Source organism: Silurus aristotelis, assembly GCF_946808225.1.
Source record: "Silurus aristotelis genome assembly, chromosome: 6".
In the NCBI taxonomy this organism is placed as follows: domain Eukaryota; kingdom Metazoa; phylum Chordata; class Actinopteri; order Siluriformes; family Siluridae; genus Silurus; species Silurus aristotelis.
In genome coordinates, this window is record NC_139579.1 from 15,778,951 (window position 1) to 15,802,369 (window position 23,419).

Below are 23,419 nucleotides of genomic sequence, written 5' to 3' on the forward strand. Positions count from 1 at the left end.
GAAAGAGCTGAGTATAGATTATTAGCTAGTTTCAGAAGGTGGAGAGGTGAATTCTCTAAAATCTCTGGCCAGGATTTTCCTACAGATATAAAGAAAAAAAATGCTATCCATAGTTCAGAAACTGTTCCCTGCTCCCTTTATGTCGACCTACACCATACATTGCTTTACATGAAAGGATTGGACAAGACAGGATAATCGATATACAAGATAATCAAGTTTAAATCAATCATAGATTTACAGATGAATATCATTAGCATTTCCAGTGTGTTCTCAATTAGAGTGATCTGGACTCATACAATCAGAATTATGTAGAAAATTGTACCCTGGAAAACTGGCTAAATTAATATTTTGGGAATTAATTTTACTGATTTGTCATGAGATATTACTAACCTTACCCACAGAATTGGCACATTGAAAGGCTGCAGTATTATATTCACTGTTCACTGACAATGTTTTAATTAGTGCTGGATAGCACGCAGTATATAACTTTCTTTTAATTTATTTGATTATCAATTAGTTAGTTTACTTTGTTATTTGAAAGTATTTGTTATACTTTGTTATCGTACTAAAGTGAAGTTTTGAATTTTCTGTACATCATTAGCATATTTTCATTATGGGAAACTTTGACTTCACTTAATGTTTACTAAAATAATTTTCAAACTCTTGTTACATTTCAGAAAAGGATTCGGTTTGTTGCTGTTTGGTTGATGCTATGTCATAAATTGCGTGTTTGCAACAATCCAAAACTGTCCTTCAAAGATTTTGATGCGCAGAAGGTTGGAACATTGAATTGCAGTAATGATTAATATTATCATAGATCAGCATTTATTTTTGATAAGTACACAAAACTGTTGGAGGCACATTTGTATAGGAGTCTTTTGGATGCAGTAGTGCTGAATTTTTCTTCTTTAAATTCCCCTTTAAGAGACCCAGACCTGTTTCAGCATGCCCCTGTGCATAAAGCAAGCTCACACAAAGATATGGTTTACATGGGTTGGAGTGGAAGGTCTTGTGTGGCCTGTTATGGACCTCTGACCTCAACCTTAGTGAGCACATTTGGGAAGAATTGGAACACTGACTAGACCACAGACCTCCTCACCCCACATCAGTACCTGACCTTACCTTACTAACGCCCTTGTGGTTAAATATAAATCCAAAATCTAGTGGACCATCTTCCCCAGAAGAGTGGAGGTTATTATAGCAGCAAATAGGGACTAAATGTGGAATGGGATGTTTTTAAAAAAAAGCACATAAAGCTGGTCAGGTGTCTAAATACAGAGTTATTCAAAAAGAATGATCCAATTTCATTACGCAATATTTTATTAAGGAAAAGTAAAACAAAACTCCAGCCAAGTCACAAGTATTATACTTACAATCAACTTAGATAACTCCTCTTTCAAATGGTCACTGACTCATTCCATGACGATGCTTGAGAACTGAAGCAAGAGGGAAAAGACTTCTACAGAGACAGCAGGGAAAAGAGAAGTGGAGGAGTGTGTCAGTGTCAGACCACTAGTCTTCTAAATGCCGCAAATTAGACTGGAGGTTAGAGGTTGTACTTTAATTGTTGGTACTATGACTAGTAAAGGGAGAGAAAAGTCTGATATGATGGAGCGGAGAAGGGTAGATATGTTGTGTGTTCAGGAGACCAAGTGGGAAGGTAGTAAGGCCAGGAACATTAGAGGTGGGTTTAAACTGTTCTATCATGGTGTGGATGGAAAGAGAAATGGTGTAGGGGTGATTTTAAAGGAAGAGTACAGTAAGAGTGTAGTGGAGGTGAAGAGAGTTTCTGATAGGGTGATGAACGTGAAGCTGGAAGTTGAAGGCATGATGATAAATGTTATCAGTGCTTATGATCCACAAGTGGGTTGTGTGATGGAGGAGAAGGAAAAATTCTGGAGTGAGTTAGACGAAGTGGTAGAAGGTGTACCTAGGAATGAAAGATTGGTGATTGGGGCATGTAGGTGAAGGGAACAGAGAGGATGAGGAGGTGATGGGTAGGTATTGTTTTAAGGAGAGGAATGTGGAAGGGCTGATGGTGGTAGATTTTGATAAGGAATGAAAATGGCAGTGGTAAATACATATCTGAAGAAGAAGGAGGAGCATAGGGTGACGTATAAGAGTGGAGGAATGTGTACACAGGTGTATTATATTTTATGCAGTAGATGCAACCTGAAAGATATTGGAGACTGTATGGTGTTGGCGGGGGACAGTGGCGCTAGACCGCATTGGATGGTGGTCTGTAGGATGGTTTTGGAGGTGAAGAAGAAGAAGAGGAGGAGAGGACTGAAGGACTGAAAGAAGTATTAGATGGTGGAAACTGAAGGAGGAAGACTGTAGTGCGAGATTCAGGGAAGAGGTCAGACAGGGGCTCGGTGGTGATGAAGAGGTGCTGGATGATTGGGCAACTACTGCAGAAGTGATACCAGAGACAGCTAGAAAGGTACTTGGTATGACATCTGGAAATAGAAAGGAAGACAAAGAGACGTGGTGGTGGAATGAGGAAGTGCAGGAGAGCATAAGGAGAAAGAGGTTGGCAAAACAGAATTGGGATCGACAGAGTGATGAGAAAAGTAGGCAGGAGTACAAGGAGATGCGGCAATAGGTGAAGAGGGATGTGGCAAAAGGCATATGAGAAGTTGGACACTAAGGCAGGAGAAAAGGATTGGCCAGGCAGAGGGACAGAGCTGGAAAGGATGTAATGCAAGTTAGAGCAATAAAAGAGATGGAAATGTGTTGACTTGTTAGGAGAGTGTATCAAGAAGATGGAGGGAGTATTTTAAACAGCTGATGAATAAGGAAAATGAGAGAGAGAGAGAGAAGGTTGGATGATGTGGAGATGGTGAAGCAGGAAGTGCATAGGACTAGTCAGGAGGAAGTGAGGGAAGCGATTAAGATTAAGAGGATGAAGATTGGAAAGTTGGTTGAGCCAGAGGACATACCGGTAGAAGCATGGAGATGTTTAGGAGAGATGGAGGTGGAGTTTTTAACAAGATTGTTTAACAAGATTCTGGAAGGTGCGAAGATGTCTGAGGAGTGAGGAGGGTTTTTTTTTTTATTTTTTTTATTTATTTTATAAACAGGGGAGATGTGCAGACCTGCATTAACTGCAGGGGAATAAAGGTGATCAGTCACTCCATGAAGTTTTAGGAAAGAGTAGTGGAAGCCAGGCTGCCTTGATATTAAGTAAAAGACAGGAGGTGCAGCTGGAAGTGGCCAAGTTGAAGATGTTAAGATAGACAGCATTAAAAATTTGTTTATTAGAGGGACCGCACATGTAGGGCGTTTTTTCCAGGCAGGAGGAAAAGAGGAAGGCCAAGGAGGAGGTTTATGGATGTGGTGAAGGAAGACATGCAGGTACTGTAGTTGGTTTAAAAGAGGCAAATGTAGAGGACAGAGTAGTATGGAGACGGATGATCCGCTGTGGCGAACCCCTAAAGGGAGCAGCCGAAAGATGATGATGATATAGTGTACATTCAAAAACAAATACTTTGTGTATTTTTAATAGAGGCATAATTTTACTGGAGCAGTATGTAAGCACAGTGTTGTTACTTAGAACAGCTGTTTAGTCCTCGGATAGGTTTCTCTTTGTTGGTCATCATTCATTCGCTTTGGACCATGTTGTGAATGAATGAGCAAATGATTAGGTGTATTTTATCCAGCTCTTGTTCTAATGTCAGCCTCGATCCTTTGTTATTCTTAGAACAATTTACTTGTCTCAGTCATTTCCCCCCTCTTTACTTTCTTAATTGCTTTAGCTCTAATTGTAGTTAATTCATGTGTTATTTTGATCTCTGATTCAGACACAATTAGTTAGGCTTATTGAGAAGAGCATGCCACAAAACCGTCATGACCACACCTTTTACGTGTGCAGAAGACTTCTTCTGGACAATGACTCAGGCCTGGTGGGAATGACCGAGGACTCGGAGTATGAAAGCGCATTAATGTTTGGAATTAGGTGATCTGGGTGTCATGTTTTCTGATTATTTGAATCCAAAAAGTGGTCAGCTATTACTTTATTTTGATATGCAGCACATGGATGTTGCATTGTTCTTCCTTTAGTTGTTGCGTCATCGTGATCTGTGTTTTGTGTACAGAAACTTACTTTCAAGACTTACAGTATATTCAGTGTGGTTAAAAAAGATTGATCCTGTAATATAAATATATGATGAATATTTATATAATTTGATCATTCTATCAGGATTGTGTAATGCGTAGCATATGCATTACACAATCCTGATAGAATGATCAAATTATATAAATATTCATCATATATTTATATTACAGGATCAATCTTTTTTAACCACACTGAATATACTGTAAAAACTGAAAATTCTACATTCAATTTATCTAAAATGGAGACAACTGTTTAATAGTTTATTTAAACACAACACCTTCATGGAGTGTTGGTGCTTTTTATTTGTTTTCCTGCGTTTTTTTAATTACCAGAGATGTTTGTGGCCTCTGCCCAAATCTTTCCTTTGTAACACTCATGCTTCTCCTGGACCACTGAATGCCCCAGATTGGCATGTGTGGTTGTTTAAAAAAACATGCTACTGTTGTGTGATTTGCTCTTAGCTTTAGTTAATTCCAATCAGACTTATTGGTGTAGACATGAGATATATCTTAACAACCTTTCTTTTCATGAGCTGTCACTTTTTGGATTTTTTTGCATGTGCAAGCAGAAAGCTGCAGAACTCGAATGTCACCGCTCTGCCAAAACACTCCGACCTGACAGATAGGGGGGAAAAAAATCAAGATTATTTTGCTTTCAGAATTTGTGGCTTGTTGTGTCTTGCACTTGTGGTTAAAGGTTTTGACGTCTCGATTAGACGGTTATTTTCTAAGCGTTTAGAGGTGTTTATAATATTTTTTGTTAGTTAAAAATAGCAAACCAAAAAATAAAACCAGGATGTCTTGGGTTTGGATTGCCAGAGGGATTAGAAGTCAGGGGATTTCAGTACATGTGTCAGCAACTAGTGAGAAACTGGATGTTACTGTACCTTGTGTCTAGTGTCCTGCTTTTTTTGCCCACTTGTTCCACTCTTATCCTCTCTGCTACTGAGTGCGATCTTCCAAACTGATGTCAAGCAAATAATTTTTCCTAAATACCAGGCTCTGAGTTTGAAGTTTCTTATATTTTAACAATTTGCCAGCAATTTTATTATTATTATTTTTTCATATACTAATGTTGGCAAAATTGACACAAGCATTAGTTTCTGATATCGCTTAAAATAAACATCTACATGGGACAAAATGAAGGACCTTTAATAGTTTGTCTTTTTGGGGTTTTAGTGGTGTAAATATTTCAACCCAGCCATTACGGTTGCACAAGCCAGTGCACTCTTACTGCTAAACCCAAGCCTGGATAAATGGTAAGGGTTGCTTTAGGAAGGGCATCCAGCGTAAAACGTGCCAAATCAAATATCCGGATCGGTCGAGGCCCGGGTTACCAACGACCACCACAGGTATTGTTAGCCAACCGGGTATTGGTGGAAATTGGACTACTGTTGGCCGAAGAAGGAGAAGGAGAAGGAGAGGAGGAAGACGACTACAGAGATGGCAGGAAAAGGAGAAGTGTAGGAGGGTGGAGGTTAGGGTTGGTACTTTAAATGTTGGTACTATGATTGGTAAAGGAAGAGAGGGAGCTGATATGATGTGGAAGAGAAAGGTAGATATGTTGTGTGTTCAGGAGACCAAGTGGAAAGGGAGTAAGGCCAGGAAAATTTTTGGTGGTTTAAACTGTTCTATCATGGTGTAGATGGAAAGAGAAACGGTGTAGGGGTGATTCTGAAGGAAGAGTACAGTAATAGTGTAGTGGAGGTGAAGAGAGTTTCTGATAGGGTGATGACTGTGAAGATGGAAGTTGAAGGGGTGGTGATAAATGTCATCAGTGCTTATGCTCCACAAGTGGGTTGTGAGATGGAGGAGAAGGAAAAATTCTGGAGTGAGTTAGATGAAGTGATAGAAGGTGTAACTAGGAATAAAAGATTGCTGATTGTGGCAGATTTCAATGGGCATGTAGGTAAAGGGAACAGAGGTGATGGGTAGGTATGGTTTTAAGGAGAGGAATGTGGAAGGGCAGATGGTGGTAGATTCTGCTAAAAGGATGGAAATGGCAGTGGTGAACACTTATTTTAAAAAGAAGGAGGATCATAGGGTGACGTATAAGAGTGGGGGAAGGTGCACACAGGTGGACTAAGGTTGGATGATGTGGAGTTAGTGAAGAAGGATGTAGATAGGATTGGTAAGGAGGAAGTGAGAGCAGCGATTAAGAGGATGAAGATTGGAAAGTCGGTTGGACCAGATGACATACCGGTAGAAGCGTGGAGATGTTTAGGAGAGATGGCAGTGGAGTTTTTAACCAGATTGTTTAACAGGATTTTGGAAGGTGAGAAGATGCCTGAAAAATGGAGAAGAAGTGTGCTGGTACCGATCTTTAAGCATAAGGGAGATGTGCAGATCTGCATTAACTACAGGGGAACTAAGTTGATCAGTCATACCATGAAGTTATGGGAAAGAGTAGTGGAAGCCAGGCTGAGAGAAGAGGTGACCATCTGTGAGCAACAGTATGGTTTCATGCCGAAGAAGAGCACTACAGATGCCTTATTTGCTTTGAGAATGTTGATGGAGAAGTATAGAGAAGGTCAGAAGAAGTTGCATTGTGTTGCATTTGGAGAAAGCATACAACAGAGTGCCGAGAGAGGAGTTGTGGTATTGTATGAGGAAGTCAGGTGTGTCAGAGAAGTATGTGAGGGTGGTGCAGGACATGTATGAGGACAGTGTGACGGCAGTGAAGTGTGCAGTAGGTACGACAGACTGGTTCAGGGTGAAGGTTGGACTGCATCAAGGATCGGCCCTGAGCCCTTTCCTGTTTGCAGTGGTGATGGACAGGTTGACGGACGAGGTCAGACAGAAGTCTCCCTGGACTATGATGTTTGCAGATGATATTGTGATTTGTGGTGAGAGTAGGGAGCAGGTTGATAAGAGCCTGGAGATGTGGAGATATGCGCTGGAGAGAAGAGGAATGAAAGTTACTAGGAGTAAGACAGAGTACATGTGTGTGAATGAGAGGGAGGGCAGTGGAGTGGTGTGGTTGCAGGGAGAAGAGCTGGAGAAGGTGGAGGAGTTCAGGTACCTGGGGTCAACAGAGCAAAGTAATGGAGAGTGTGTTAGAGAAGTAAAGAAAAGAGTGCAGGCAGGGTGGAGTGGGTGGAGAAGAGTGACAGGAGTGATTTGTGATAGTAGAGTATCTGCAAGAATGAAAGGGAAAGTTTATAGGACTGTGGTGAGCTGCGATGTTGTATGGATAAGAGACAGTGGCATTGAGTAAAAGACAGGAGGTGGGGCTGGAGGTAGCAGAGCTGAAGATGTTAAGGTTTTCGTTGGGAGTGACGAGGATGGACAAGATTAGAAATGAGTTTATTAGAGGGACAGCGCATGTAGGATGTTTTGGTGACAAGGTGAGGAAGGCGAGATTGAGATGGTTTGGACATGTGCAGAGGAGGGACATGAATTATATTGGTAGAAGAATGCTGAGGATGGAGCCACCAGGTAGGAGGAAAAGAGGAAGGCCAAGGAGGAGGTTCATGGATGTGGTGAGGGAAGACATGCAGGTAGTTGGTGTGAAAGAGGCAGATGTAGAGGACAGGGTGGTATGGAGACGTATGATCCGCTGTGGCGACCCCTAATGGGAGCAGCCGAAAGGAGAAGAAGAAGAAGAAGAAGAAGATTATGTGTGTCCCTGTGAATGAGCTGTTTTTTTTTTTTTATTATTCATAACAATAACACACTTTATGGAGGAAAGTATTAGGGAACCTTCCTTTTCAACCATATGTGGTTCTTTCACAAAGCTGGAGGCACACAATTGTATCGGATGTCTTAGGATGCAGTAAAATAAAATTTTCTGTTCACTTGAACTATGAGACCAAACCCTTTTCCAGCATGACAAGTCTCAGTGAACAGTCCCAGAGAGCTCTACGAAGAAATGGTTTACTTTGATTGAAGTGGAGGATCTTGAGTGGTCTGCTATGAAACTATTAACTCAACCCTATTGATTTAAATATCTGACTGCACCCCAGGCCTCCTCACCTTACATTAGCACATGGCTGTCTTAACAACCTTATGGCTGAATGACCACAAATCTCCACAAGAACACTTCAAAATCCTGGCTTATATAAATTTTGGTTTAAAACATTTGGCCATCCATATGCATGACTAAAATGACATTTTTCTTTTTATTAATGGGGAGTAAATCAGAATTTTATAAACCCTTGGCAGACAGAGTTCTGACTTGTGGTAGATGTAGGTCTTTAGACGTTTTTTTATAAACACTGCTGGTGAAGCAGCTGTTTGGGCATAAACTTAAAAGATCGTTCCACTTCCTAGGTGCCAGAACAAGTCTTCAAGCATGTTTTACTTGTACCTTTGTCGGGGGACATGTCAGGAGGATCAGAGGGAGGATGGTGCAGTGTGGAGTGAAGTACTGGTTGAAAGTAATAGGGTTCTGGTCCATTTTTTTTTGCTTTGTAGGCAAGCATTGGTGTATTAAATTGGATGCAGGCAGTTTTAGTGTACGGAGCATTGCAAAGAGGTTGTGTGAGAGAACTTTGGATGGTTAAAACCAAGTTGTGCAGCTGCATTCCGGATACCACACATTTGCTTACATTTAAATAGTGGGCTAGATAAAGTGCAGAATCTGGAATATTACATATGCAAGATTTTAAACATTGACTTTTTTGTTTAAAACATTTTCTCAATAGATCCTACTTCTAGATCTAGCTGTTTAACACATCTGGATGTAAATATCAGAAAATGACGGTCTTGAATTCATCTTTTGATTTTAAACCCAGTTGTCATCAGTTTATAGAAATATAATTTTTTATTAACTTTTCTTTTTTACATTTTACTACTGCCTAAAAGGGCTGTAAATGTCATGCTACACTGCCCTCTAGTGTGCTGTTGGATCATGGCAGCCCATTATAAAGCAGACGCCTTAAAACGTTTAAAAATAAAAAATAAATAAATACTTTTTTTTTACGAAGTAAAAATCGATGCAGATTGTCATGATTCTGACTTGATATACAAAGTCTTTTATTTTTCCTTCATTTATATCTCACTTCAGGTTATCTGTGCTGCAAAAAGCACGCAAAACATGTAAAATCATGTTTTTACTTGATGTGCAGCAGCAGATTTGTCAAATTGCTTTACTTGAATTAAGTTATATTTATATGCATAAGTGTGCATTCGTTTACGCCTCAATTTGACAAACATGCTGCTGCACATCAAATAAAAACATGCTTTTACATGCTTTTATAAGTCAGGGCAGGTCCTTTTTATGCCCCCTCCCCCCCTTCCCCCCATCTTTAAACGTTTCAGGTTAATTAAAACATTCATACAGAGTATGAAATGTAATGAAATGCTTTTTGAAATTGTCCAACATGCAAACATGAAAATAGAATATAAAAATAAAGTAAAATAAATTAAAATAAAGTATATAAAAAATATAAGTATAACTATAAAGTTTGAAAATAAGGTGAATAATAATATACTATAATATATACATACTAGAAAAAATATATAGTGTGTATATATTATATATATATATTATATTATATATATTGAATATGAATTAGACAGAAAGGGATGGATACAGAATGTGTAAGACAGATATTGACAGAAGTACAAATTAATCAATTAATAGGATGTGGGTTTGGTCAGCAGTCATTTCATGAATCATTTTCTGAAAAAAATTGTCCTCTACTCACCTCTCTCCCTCCCTTCCCCTTCTCCCTCATCTTAACCCTGTTTACAGACGAAGCATCTGGTGGCGCTCTTGTAGTCTCGGCCATGCATGCCTTCACTGGGCAGCAGCCTGGTGATCTGAGCTTCGCTGTGGGAGATCGAATCACTGTCATCACAAAGACCGACTCGCAGTATGATTGGTGGGAGGGAGAGCTGAGAGGACAGGTGGGTATCTTCCCTGCCAACTTCGTCTCCCTTAACTAAGAGTGCAGAAAAGGGCTTGGGATTCTAGGATCTCTGTTTTTCAGATTCCAACATGAAGAATTTTTTTTAATGAATAAGCTAACTTGCCAAATGAGCGTATTTAGATGATTATTCTTACCTGAGATTCTTGTCTTTGGTTTACATATCGGTTACTGTTTAAAAAAATATGTAATAGTAAAAGTGCTCCCACAGATTCATACATATTTATGGGTTGTTTATATGGATCATGGGTTTTTTGTATTTAATTACTGGGTTTATTTAAATATGTTTAGCAATGCAATCAGCATAACGGTAACCCCCAGGCTAAAATGATCTGATTTCATGCTAATAGTGTTTTAAGGAGTGTTAAGTTATCGTTCTGCTGCCAGTAGCTTCTTCTGTCTTCATTCACCTTTTACTTATATATTTAATGCATTTATTTACATCATGTAAAATGTTATGTATCTCAACTCAGATACTGGTAGAAATGAACAACACAAGATGTAGAAGAATTGTATCATTAAATATTTTTTAAATGAATTGTTGTATTAGCTTTGCCAAATGTGCCTTTCTGGATAAAAAAAACAGGTTATTTAGGTTACGTGTCATGAAGTGTTTTTGTATGTATAACTAATCAAATGCAAATTTCGACTATTGGTGATACTGATATTTTTATACCTGTGGTTCTAATAAATATGAGACATTTAAGCCTTTGTTATCATTTTGTAATTAATGTGAATTTTTCACATTACTTTTTTTTTTATTAAGAAAATGCAATTATTTATAAAATTTTTATAACCAGGTTTTATCCTTTTATTGAGGAGTGGGTATGAACTTAAATTCAATTCATTTAGACATTGTCTCAAATCAGCTTTACATAGATAAAGTGTTAAGAAGGGATGAATATTATTGTTCTTTATAGTGTAAGTTTGTGCCTAATGAACAAGTCGGTGGCGACTGGCAAGAAAAAAACTCCCCGAGATGGCATAAGGAAAAAAACTTGAGAGGAACCAGACTCAAGAAGGAACCCATCCTCATCTGGGTGGCAGTAAATGTCTATTTATTAGAGTTGAGATGTTGAGGTGTGCAGTGATGGTGATCAAATGCAAACTCTAGTCCTGAGTCTGTGTAGCAGACTATTAACATCAAGTACAGTCCAAATCCATCCTCAAAGCTCTTGCGTTACTCTGTAATTTCATGGATCACCAGGCCGTTGATGTGAACCATCCCAAGCTGCACAGAGTGACCTTCAGTCGAAGAGAACACCATCCAGAGGCAGGCCTGGATAGAGTGGGCAGATCCGGGGAGAGGAGGGGGCAAGAACAGTGAAAATCACTGATACCTCAGGAGCATGTTTTACTTGACAGAGAGAGGGAGAGAGAGAAGGGGGTAATGGGGAGAGAAAGATATTGATTATTAAGTATCCTTATTGTTGTAAAAAAAGCTAAGCACACGGTGCAGTTGGGGACTCGGGTAAGACTCACTGTGGCAGCATAACTAAAAGAAAGAGCCAGAAGGTGCTACAGACATGAGGGATCTCTGGGATAAGAGATGTTCCGCCACACCACCATCAACACACCTAAAAGTGAGGGCGTGAGATTGAGGGGACGACAGCATACAAATACCAAAGTTCACTGAACACTACACCCATGATCCTCCAGATCTGCTCCTTTATCAGATTTTTTTTCCAACACATCAACTTTGACACAAAATGTAATTCGAAAAGTGAGATCAAGAATTAGAACACAAAATTCCAAACATATACAGTAGTTTAATCATAAAACTAGCTCAACTTGTTTGTCAATATACAGTAATTACTGAAGGTTACCTAACATAAGCAACCATTTGCATTTTTAGTATAAACAATACATGCCGTGGATGTTATACTCTTAAGCTGTATAGACCTGCAGAAATCTAAGCCATAAGCCAAAATTCAGTGATCTTAGCAGTCATGGGTGTATAAGCGAATGTACATTTCTGTACAAACTATGCTCTCATGCCTTTATTTGACCTATTCTAGAGACTTTTTTTCACAAGATACATGTATTTAAGTGATGCTATTTAAGGGAATCCTGAGTAATGCAATAATGTTATGGTTAAAAATCTTTTAGCTTCCTTGCCTTTTTGATGATGTTTGTTTAGATATTTGTTCTAACAAACTCCTCTGAAACTAATGATGTGACTCCTGACTAATTTTGGGGTTTTACAGCAATGTGAACACGTGTCACATTGCTGGTTTGTGTGGATTCACAGGCATTGCGTACGGATCCGGAAAGTATTCACAGCGCCTCACTTTTTCCAACTTTTGTTATGCTACAGCCTTATTATAGATAGATTAAATTCATTATTTTCCTCAATATTCTACGATCGATACCCCATAATGACAACGTGAAAGACGCTTGTTTCAAATCTGTGCATATATAATAAAAATAAAAAAACGAAAAAATAAATCAAAAATCAAATGTACATAAGTATTCACACTCTATTTTTAATACTTTGTTGAAGCACTTTTGGCACCTATTAAAGGTTCAAGTCTTTTTGAGTATGATGCTACAAGCCTGCCACCACTATTTTTAGGCAGTTTCTACCATTCTTTTTTGCAGAACTTCTCAAGTTGGATGGGGAACATTGGTGCACAGCCATTTTCAGATCTCTCCAAAGATGTTCAATCGGGTTCAAGTCTGGGCTCTGGCTGAACCACTCAAAAACATTCAGAGATTTGTTCCATAGCCACTCCTTTGTTATCTTGGCCGTGTGCTTAGGGTCGTTGTCCTGTTGGAAGATAAACTGTTGCCCCAGTCTGAGGTCCAGAGTGCTCTGGAGCAGGTTTTCATCAAGGACGACTCTGTACATGGCTGCATTTATCTTTCCCTTAATCCTGAATAGTTTCTGCCACTAAAAAACAGCCCCAGAGCATGATGCTGCCACCACCATGCTTCACTGTAGGGATGATATTGGCCAGGTGCCTGGTTTTCTCCAGACATGATGCTTGGCACTCAGGCCAAAGAGTTTAATCTTTGTTTTGCATGGTCTGAGAGTCTTTCAGGTGACTTTTGGCAAACTTCAGGCAGACTGTCATGTTCCTTTTACTGAGAAGTGGTTTCCATCTGGCCACTTTACCATACAAGCCTGGTTGTGGAGTGCTGCAGAGATAGTTGTTCTTCTGGAAGGTTCTCCTTTCTCTATAGACAAACACTGTAGCTCTTTCAGAGTGACCATCGGGTTCTTAATCACCTCCCTGACTAAAACCATTCACCTTGGATTGCTCAGTTTGGCTGGGTGGCCTGGTGGTTCCAAACCTATTCCATTTACAGATGATTGAGGCCACTGTGATCATTGGGACCTTCAATGCTGCAGAAATGTTTCTGTACCCTTCCCCAGATCTGTGCCTTGATTCCTTGGACTTCATGGCTTGGTTTGTGCTCTGACATGCACTATTAACTGAGAGACCTTATATAGACAGGTGTGTGCTTTTCCAAATCATGTCCAATTGAATTTACCACAGTTGGACTCCAATGAAATTGCAGAAACATCTCAAGGATGATCAGTGAAAAGCATGCACCTGAGCTCAGTTTTGAGTGTCATGGCAAAGGCTGTGAAAATGTATGTACGTGATAAAAAAAAAAAAAATATATATATATATATATATATATATATATATATATATATATATATATATATATAATGTATATGTGTAATAAATTTGCAAACATTTTTAACAAACTTCTTTTACGTTGTCATTTTGGGAAAAATAATGAATGTAATCAATTTTGGAATACGGCTGTAACATAACAAATGTGGAAAAAGGGGAACGCTGTGAATACTTTCGGTATGCACGGTAAATTGTTACACCCAATGACGTAAAATGGCATTACTGTTTCAAGATGTTTTTCAGAGAACTGCAGATGTGAAATATTATCAATTATCAAAATACCTGGATACCTTGAAAAAGACTTTTCTGAATCTTCTATTCTATCTTGAATTGGTCCATAAACACACTATGTACACCAAAAATATATGAATACCTGACCATTATAGCTATATGTATTTCTTCCCAAATCAGGTTCCCTGGTGGTCTAGTGGTTAGGATGCGGCTCTCTTAACTCTGCAGCCCGGGTTCGATCCCCGGTCAGGGAACCAACCCCAGCCATTAGGGTTGCACAAGCCTTAGTGCCGGTCCCAAGCTCGAATAAATGGGGAGGGTTGCGTTAGGTAGGGCATCCAGCGTAAAAACGTGTCAAATCAAACATGCGGATGATCCGCTGTGGCGACCCCTAATGGGAGAAGCCGAAAGAAAGTAATTTCTTCCCAAATCAAACTTAGAAACACATAACTATGAGAATTGTGGGATGTCTTTATATGTTGTAGCATTAAGTTTTCCTGTTCACTGGAACTAAGAAGCACAAACGTGTTCTAAAATAACAAAGTAAGGTCCAAAAATCCAGGTTGGTGTAGAAGTGCTCACGTGCCCTGCAAAAAGACCTAAACTTAATCTTACTAAGCACCTATGGGATGATCTGAGCAGGCTGGCCTTCTCACCAACATCAGTGGCAAACATCACCAATGCTTTTGTAATGAACTGAGCACAAAACCCTATAGCAACACTCCAAAATCTAGTAAAAAAAATTGATGTTGTTTTAACAGTAAAGACCAATTACATCTAGAATGGGGTGTTTAACGAGTACAAATATGGGTGTAATCATTGAGGTGAAAACAATAAAATAAGAATAATTTCACATTTTTCACAATTTTCACACTTTTTCCTGTTTTGACCAAAAGCAATGTCTTATATCTTAAATTACTTGTGAATTACCAGTGACTGACAAAACTCACATATCTATAATTATAAATCAGCAAGCCATTTATTTAATTGATTGCTTTTGTAGTACAATGAATGAAAATGACAGCAGTTTAATGATAAAATCCGTTTAGTCATGTCTAAACCTATTTTGGTTGGTCTTTTTAATCAAATCTACTGGAATATCGCAATAATATGTATTTAGATTTTTATTATACATCTGGATACAAGTATATCCCTGTTTCTTGTGCAGTTTAAGGCTATACATGTAAAATATCACAGAAAATTGGTCAACAAACTTTATTGCATTGAAAAGAATCAGGCTTTTCATAGGTTTCACCCCAGCAGTATTATATATCTACTCTCAGGCTATTGCGGATATGGTAAATGGAGTTTTTGAACTAGAACAAATAGAATATACAAGGCTTTAATGGGAAATCGTTGAAGTGCAAAATAAATGAACAATACATAAAAACTACAACAAATGAAAAATAAAATCCTAGGAAATTTTAGTCCTCTAATAATAATAATAATAATAATTACTAAGAAAAAAGTGCTTTTATAATAGAATATGTTGCTGGTTTTCTCAATTGCTGCCATTGCTTCTGAATTTAATATCATGCCTTCAGATTTATTAGTGTTTTTTATTTTATTTGCACTTGTGTTCATTGATTTCCCTTCCAATCTTTAATTTGTCTTTTATCTGTTTCTTTTGCATTTGCGTCATTGCCAAATGTTTTTTGTTCATTTCTTTTGCACTTCAAGGTTTCCATACTATACAGTACCTCTGAAGCAACATTAATACAAAAGTGTAGTAATTTTTCACTGAGGGCCAGTACTAGCAATATATGTGTTCTAACCCAAGCAGTCTAAATATGCATATGATATTGAGCATACAGCACCTGTATTCTTTTCATATACGTAAAGAAAAGAGGATTAGATTGCTTGGTAATATTATACACTACATGTTTTGGTTTAAAAAAAAAAGTATGAAAGCATTTGAACATGTGCCCATTCAAAAACATTCTCTATAAACTGAAAATTGTTGGACACAATAGTAATTGGGATTTGAAATGTAGTGCAAATCTACTGTGTTGAAGTTCAATATTTCTAAATACCTCCAAAAGCCTCTACTTTTATCCGACTGTACATATACACATCTCCTTATACATTCCTTAACAACTTCATTTTTTACAGTTATTAGTGTTCTCGTGTTAACTAAGACCTTCTCATACATACAGTATTTCACTCCATACTTTTGACCTAAACCTCTTTAACTTATCATTTGTGTTGGTAGGATGTGCTGTTATTTCCAACACATGCTTGATTTGGTCATCAACTAATCAAGAACAAGCTATCTAAACAAAACCTCTCACATTTCACCTGAATCCTTCCTTCTTAACATGCCAAAATGAAACTTACGTTTAACCTGCTCTTCCTAACCTGCAAATAGAGAAAATAGATGGAAAAAAGGTAAACCTCTGGGAATAATTAGACATTTCATGTGAAATTTAAAAAGCTTCCTATAGAGAAGAATGAAAATAAAGTTGTAGAATCCACTTCCCCTTTTCCACATCTCTCTTTGGCTACAGGGGGCCGAGTGTGTGAAGCGAGCAAGATCTTAGTGATCTGTAGTTGAGTGTAACAATTTTTCTACAATCTCAAGATTGGTTCGAACAGCTTTGGTCTAAGTGCTGCCCTGAGCACACACTGTGCCACTGGAGGACAGTGACACAGGGAAAGGAATGTTACAACAGTCTACTGACTCTGTCACTTCCCCTTCCTTCTCGCATATCACAGTCATAGGTCCACTAGGGATGCGACTACGGGAGTTATACCGGCTGCTGGCAGCACAGGGTGGAGTACTGGAGCGCCCATATTTGGAGTGTGAAAGTGATGGCGAAAAACGAGGCAATGCACCCTCTGTACGTGCCCACTCCTCCGATGCTTTCCTGCTTCTCCCCGGGGAGGTGCACTGAGTTAAAAAGGGAGATGAGGCCTCTGCAGTGGATCTCTGTAGCCTAGGGTCAGTGCATTTTAACATCTCTGTAGCAGACATTCGGAAACCAGGCTCTGACCGACTGCCCTTCTTCAGGAGTAGGGCTTTGAAGCTGTCATTACTAGTGTTGGAACGGCGCAGCCTACGCTGGCTGTAACTGTTCTGCCGGGGCATCCGAGCAATGCTAGGGCTGAAACTTGTTGGTGTGATGGGTGGCGATATAAAACCACGGGAACGTTCCTCCTCAGAATCGCAACGCCCTAGAACCTTTCTCTTTGACCTGTGGATGATAAAAATTGCAACTTAACAGATTTTGTTGATGTTCTATTATTAGTTTCAAGTGGGAGCTCTAATGCTGCATCCGAGTTATAGAAGATATAAGATTTGGGATACCTATGGATTGCTGCAAAAAGGTCATCAGTAGTTCGTGGACATGTAGGTGTCATTATTTCCTCGATATCTTCTCCAGTACTGCTGAAAGTTGGAGAAGAGCTATCTGTTCCAGAGTCAAAAACAGCATCTAGGACACACAACACCAAAACATATGTATCTGTTTACTTTTCTATGAAATAAGTCTGATATGCTAACAGTAAAACTAAAACTGAATATGAGTCAAATGCAAAATGATCTGGAAAAATACAGGACTACACTTCTGCAAACATTTCTAGCTGTATGCAATAAGCTCAGTTATGTTGAAAATTTTACATGAAGCCATTAAAGAATCTCACCATTTTCATAATTGTCTTCCTCTTTGAAGTTGACCGACCCTGAGCTACTACTTAAGCTATCGTCTGCAATGCCTTTATCACTCAGTCCAATATCTGAATCACACAATCCAATATCTTGGTCATCAAGAGTCAAGTTAGTGAGCTGTGGGTCAATTAGACTGTCTGAGGAGATTTCACTGCTGAGTGAGTGTCTTTGTGGACTGACAGATGTAGAATGCTGGGAATCACTCTTAACGTCAAACTCAAGATGTAGTTGATTTTCATACTGATTAACAGCATCTGCCAGAGAAGTGCTGTGTAGGGTCTCTGGCTCTAAGGACATTGTTAAATCAGTAACTTCAAGCTGCACAAGACCATTCGAAGCAGGCTGGTGCAAAATGGGTGGGCTAATCAAAGAGTGATTGGATTTTTTTTCAGGTGATATTGGAGACCTCTGATCATGGAGTGTACCAATAGAGGCACATGGCGTAACTGTGGACTGTAAAACACTGGAGGAGGCAGGAGATGTACTTAGAGGTCCAGAGCCATGTGGGGATTCTAGAATGTTTTCACTAGAATTGGTACTGCTCACTGGTTTAGGTAAAACAGTTGTGTTAGGGGCCAACTTTGTAGGTGTGGACTTCTTTGATGGTAAATCTGTTGTCTCTATGCCATTCTGAAGTGGACATACAGAATCAGGTACAATAATATTTTGGTCAACCTCTGTTTCAACAGGTTTGTCTGTATTTGTCCTGGGCATCTTATGATCTTGGTTTTCTGAGCCACAAACTGTTGTTATAATATCTGTAAAAATATTTTCCAATTTCATAAGCTTTATTGGTCGGAGCTGTACCCTCTGGAGAGCTTGTGCAGAAATGACTGGCCTTTCATTTCCTGCAGGTCTGTCAGACTGCCTAGAGATTAGTTCATTTACCTTTTTCGTTGTATCCAAAACTATAGGGGAATTTGTTGCTTTTAAAATGGTTACGGTTTGAAAACCTGTCCCAGGCAAAGGTGGGGTGAAAGACTGAGTGTGAATATTTGATGAAATAGGAAGAGGTGGAGGTGGTGGGAGTTGTGGATGGCTCATTTTATTTTCAATCAGCATCAGAGATGAGGCTTCAGATGTAGGGGAAGGAGAGTTAGATGAAGAGCTTATGAATGTTTGACATTTTTCTGGAATTGTAGATGGCTCTGGCAGAGAGCTTATAGACAGAGGAGATGATAATGGCATGATTGGGGATACAGTGGTCTTAATTAAACTGGGCATAGGAATAGCTGAACTAGACTGAGGGATGACTAAACCAGGCAATATTTGAAGCAGAGGAGGTGTTGGAAGGCTCCTGACAGACTCTGATGAATTTGAAGACAGGGATGTAGAGTAAGGGGATACATAGGACCGTAGTGAGGACTTTCTTTCTGGGACTTTTGGTTTGGGCCTTTCTGATAGAGATTTGACTCTCATAAGTGAGGTCACTGGGGTACCTGCTGTTGGTGTAATAGACTGACTTGAATAACCACTAGATGGTGAAGTCAAAAGTTGGACTTTGTCTGGTGATGCAGACACCTTGGATTTCTTCCCAGTCTTGTTGCAGGCAGTTGATGGAATTAAATTATGATCTAAGCCTCTTGAATTCTCTTTGGTATGTACAGGCCTCGTAATTTGAAAGGATTGCCCATGATCAGAGCATGAGCGGGGAAAATCCATGTAAATGTCCCATGATTCAGTGTATTCTGAGTGCTGACTGCTGCTGTCACTGTGTGTTGGTGTGGTCGGACACACAGCAGCTGGTGCTGACATTCCACTGCTTGCTACACTAACTGAGCTCTGGCTTCTTAGACCCAGTCCCCAAGAGTCTTCTAATCCACTAAAGGACATCTGGCCAAAGAATGAGGCACCGTGACTTTTCAGTGATTCATTAAGACTGGAGATCAGTTGCTCTTTAAGCACCTTCTCATTGTGGTATGTTTTTTGTTGTGGTTTGCGTTGCAGCGAGTCAGTTCTTCTGGGAGGGAGTGGGGGCTTTTTGGTTTTTCGCAGAGAGATGCTGCGAGTTACAGAATGATTACTATGCAGGCTTACACGGTCTTCATGACTGTGGTGCTCCTTACACTCATACAAATTTTGTCCTGCATCCTCTGCTTTGTTGATGCAACCATGACTGTAAGATTTATACTCTGGTACCAAATGAATAGAGCTATAGAATCCCTCATTATAAACAGAAAACCAGGAATCTGTCTTTCTGGGTGAATGTTCCAGACTATTACAAACATTACTGCTATAGGATGAACATCTTGAGGTACATTGGTCCACTGAAGCAGGTTTATACTTCCAGTGGTCAGTGGTCAGTGTGCTGCAGCTAGGAATGCTCCCTTCTGATATGTCAGAGTCTTCACAGACACTACTGGAACTACAGTTCCTTCCATCAAGCATACTACATTGTGACTGGGTCTCTGTAGCCATGTGGACGGAGGCTGGAGACTGACAGCAAGAGGAACTGGCAGAACAAGAGGTTTCACTACTGCTAAAAGGTTGATCCGAGGGGCCATTTGGTATAGGATATAGTGGGGCCTCTTCTGTGTCAAAGCTTTGTGATGAGTGGACAGAACTATGGTTTCTTGAATCCTGTAAAACAATTCCAGCGTTCAAAGAGGATGTGCTACTACTGTGAATGGAATCCATGTAGCCTGAAGCTGCATTATGGGATTCATTCATTGAGTCTGGGCTAACATTTTGCCTGGTAACCTGGTAGGGTAAGGAGCTTGTGGAGCCTAAAACAGCCAAATACGGAGAACTGCTGCAATTTGCCTCGAGCTTTTGAAGACAAATTCGAGCACCCTGACGAGGCAGACTATGAAATCCTTGCAGACTGGCATTAAGTTGATGAGTAGAGACAGCACCATTGCAGTCACTCATGTTCGGGATGCTACCAGAAGACGAGAGAGACATGTTTGCCATTTGAGTAGTAACGCCATGACCCTTTTGTGAACGAATTCTACGCATCGAGGGCGGTGCATTCTTTATATCATCTGTCTGGCAGCCAGATTCACACGTGACTAAATGCTTGATTGAGCCCAGTGTAGAGTACTGGTCTGTTGTGTAAATGGATTGAGATCTGTTTTCAGTTTGTTCATTGTTTGCTGTAAGGAGAGAAGTATTGACATGATTATTTTGCCATATCTTGTACAAACATAGTAAATAAACATACGTTATGCTTAAACATGCAGTTTAACATATGGTAACAAACAGTTCTACATGGTCTCCAAGATTTAATGAAGGAGGTCACAACTTTTTGAAAAATGCAAATAAACCAAATTTACAGGACCTTAAAAACCTTTAAATTTATTCAACTGTTACTTTCTGGCTTGTTAAGCTCAGAAAAGAGAACTGCGTACTACATAGATGTTAATAGAATGCAACTAAAACCAAACTACATTTTTAAGAGGATTTCATACCTAATTCTCTTTTGATGTTGTCTGGAACCCCTGTTATAGTCTTCCTTCGTTTCACCCTCTTTGACCTCCGTATTATAGTGTCAGTGTTAATTATGGTACGACGAAAACTTGCCTGCCGGTCAAAGTTCTCTCCTGTAATGAGGTGAGGAAATCAAGCAAGTCACAGCAAGCAGGTTAAAACAAGTCAGGTTATTTATGATGCTTCCTTTTTACAGTAACTGTACTCAAAGCCCTGGATGATTCCAAAATGTTAAAATAAATCTATAGTATAGAATGTATACAAACTACAACAATTTCCAAAAATATTTTAACAATATTTCTGAAGAAATGCTGTACCTGTGATATTGATGGGGACAATATCAGTAGTCACAGATTGTGCTTCCTGCCTCATTTTCTCCTCCGGTGTTGGTAGGGGTAGACATTTACTCCAGCTGTTATGGTTGTTTATATCACTGATGTTATTCAGCAGAGGGGTCTGTGGCCTGAAGGAGTACACCAGCTTCTCTTCTTCGGCTGACGTCTCTGATGACTGAACACAACACATACACTTATACATGCTGAGAACTTGGTTCGGAGAACTTCTTGTCTGGTGAATGAGGCTGGATCCAGACACAGAAATGGAATTATATTTCATAATTTTCCAGAAAGACAAAACCAAATTTTTAAAAAAAAAAAACTTTGCCTTGAACTCTGTGCAAGAGAACAAACTGAATGAAACATTTCTCAGTGCAGAAAGCTCTGGCATAGCCCTCTAAATTATTCATGCTAATTTGATCTCCATTTTACAATGGCTGCTTAACACTGAGCCTCCAAACTGGTTGTAATAGAAGAAAATTGAGCAAACTGAGGTTAAAAAAAAGTATTAATTTGCTGGCATCACTTATATATTTCTATGCTCACTTTCTGTAGATTAGATAGTTACAGAAATATAATACAGCCAGCTCCAGACATATTGGTATCCGATTAGTACCAACTTACTTGGTAAAAACAGGTTAAAAATGTATTCTAATTTCTAAGTACAGTAAAAAGCAATAAAAGCACTTTGAATTATTAACGCAACCTTTTTCAATTCTCAAAAAGAGTCTTAAGTAAATATTATGAAATATCCCTCAATAAAGACTCTCTCTATGTCTGCCAGGCTCCTTTGTCCTTTCTGGCAGACACCCCTCTTCAGCTAACACCACCTTTTTAAATAGGGTCTAAGTCAGGAGACTGGTCTTCTGTTGTCATTGTAATACTCACCCATTTATAGCTTCTTGGCAGAGACAGCCAGATTCTTATCATGTATACTAACAAGGCTCCAGAGCCTTTTTTGGATCAAACAACTACACCCACTTTATGAGAGATTCCATTCTTACTTAATGGTCTCTCTTGATATAGAAATGCTTCTTTATACAATAAACCACCATGATTATTTATTTTACGAAAATTAGTGTTTAGGTAACTCCAGGTGCTTGCATGTGTGTTTAGATAAAAGAAAAGCCTTTTTTTCTGGCACTTTCTTTGCAAATAGTTGGTTGGAATGAAGATGGTGTCTGACAATAGATTTGGAGAATAGGTGACACCCAAAAAAACTATCCCCTTTAAAGTACCTCAGGCAAAAGCAACAAGAATTCATTTCCAGATAGACTGCACGATCCAGCTGTTTAAAATATCTGAATTATTTCTCACGCAAAATATGGCTGATTTCAGGTTTAGACATTGTCTTATTATCAGAAACACACATTAAATTTTATTCTCAAAAACTACTCATGTTAAAAGATGACTAACAAAATTTGGCCTCTTCTTTATCTCATATTCACACTCCAGAAATACACATTTTTATGGGTTGCAAAAATGTAACATGATTTTGAAGTATTTTTCTTTCTCAGAATAAAATGCACTATAAATGTAAAGGTTAGCTTTCTTAGATATTTTTTATTTAAAATGTTAATATTTCGCCACATTTATAATTTTTCTAAATCTTTACAAAGTAATTCTGGAGCTGACTGTTTTTGGGATGGTAGTGTTTGGGATGGTATTATACTATTAAATGTAAAATAACGTAATGTAAAAAAACTTTTAAAAAGTTTAAACTAACAGAATTATTTCTGCACAAATACTGGATACTAGAATAGTGCATGAAGCAGCTAGAGGTTTTTTTTGTTTAAAGGATGAAGATCTACCCGTTCTCAGATATGAACAAAGTGCTACCCAAATCTAGAGCCAGCAACATCCGTACCTTTTTCCTGCAAGGTTTCAACTGATAGCAGAAAGAGAGGCAATACTCTGGCAAACAGTCTAGTATTCTAGACCGCTTGATGGGAGAACAAGAATAAAAGTTACAAATGTATGTAAATTATACTTTATACTAAGGTTTATATTTCATTATTTGACTGTCAATTCCAATAGCAAAGTTCCACTAGAGGGCAGTAAATAATTTCGTTTTCAAATAATATGGAAGCATGTGCATTGATGGAGCATGTGCATTCT

At 38.9% G+C, this 23,419-nt stretch overlaps 2 protein-coding genes and 1 long non-coding RNA gene across 9 annotated transcripts in view; 2 read left to right on the top strand and 1 right to left on the bottom strand.

Annotated features, from left to right (window-relative positions):
- Positions 1 to 10,695, top strand: part of sh3yl1 (SH3 and SYLF domain containing 1) — a 39,780-nt gene extending 29,085 nt beyond the window's left edge. For all 3 annotated transcript variants that reach the window (XM_083543755.1, XM_083543756.1, XM_083543757.1), the window contains one exon: positions 9,815 to 10,695. In XM_083543755.1, the coding sequence (XP_083399881.1) occupies positions 9,815 to 10,008 (194 nt within the window). In that variant the 3' untranslated portion in view covers positions 10,009 to 10,695. The remainder of the gene's footprint in view (positions 1 to 9,814) is intronic.
- Positions 1 to 23,419, top strand: part of LOC310727394 — a 766,835-nt gene that overhangs the window by 155,767 nt on the left and 587,649 nt on the right. The window lies entirely within an intron of this gene.
- Positions 14,826 to 23,419, bottom strand: part of nhsl1a (NHS-like 1a) — a 50,591-nt gene continuing 41,997 nt past the window's right edge. For all 5 annotated transcript variants that reach the window (XM_083543568.1, XM_083543570.1, XM_083543572.1 and 2 more), the window contains exons 4-8: positions 21,284 to 21,476; positions 20,948 to 21,079; positions 17,513 to 20,632; positions 17,178 to 17,304; positions 14,826 to 17,064 (exon numbers count right to left, since the gene is read on the bottom strand). In XM_083543568.1, the coding sequence (XP_083399694.1) occupies positions 16,473 to 17,064; positions 17,178 to 17,304; positions 17,513 to 20,632; positions 20,948 to 21,079; positions 21,284 to 21,476 (4,164 nt within the window). In that variant the 3' untranslated portion in view covers positions 14,826 to 16,472. The remainder of the gene's footprint in view (positions 17,065 to 17,177; positions 17,305 to 17,512; positions 20,633 to 20,947; positions 21,080 to 21,283; positions 21,477 to 23,419) is intronic.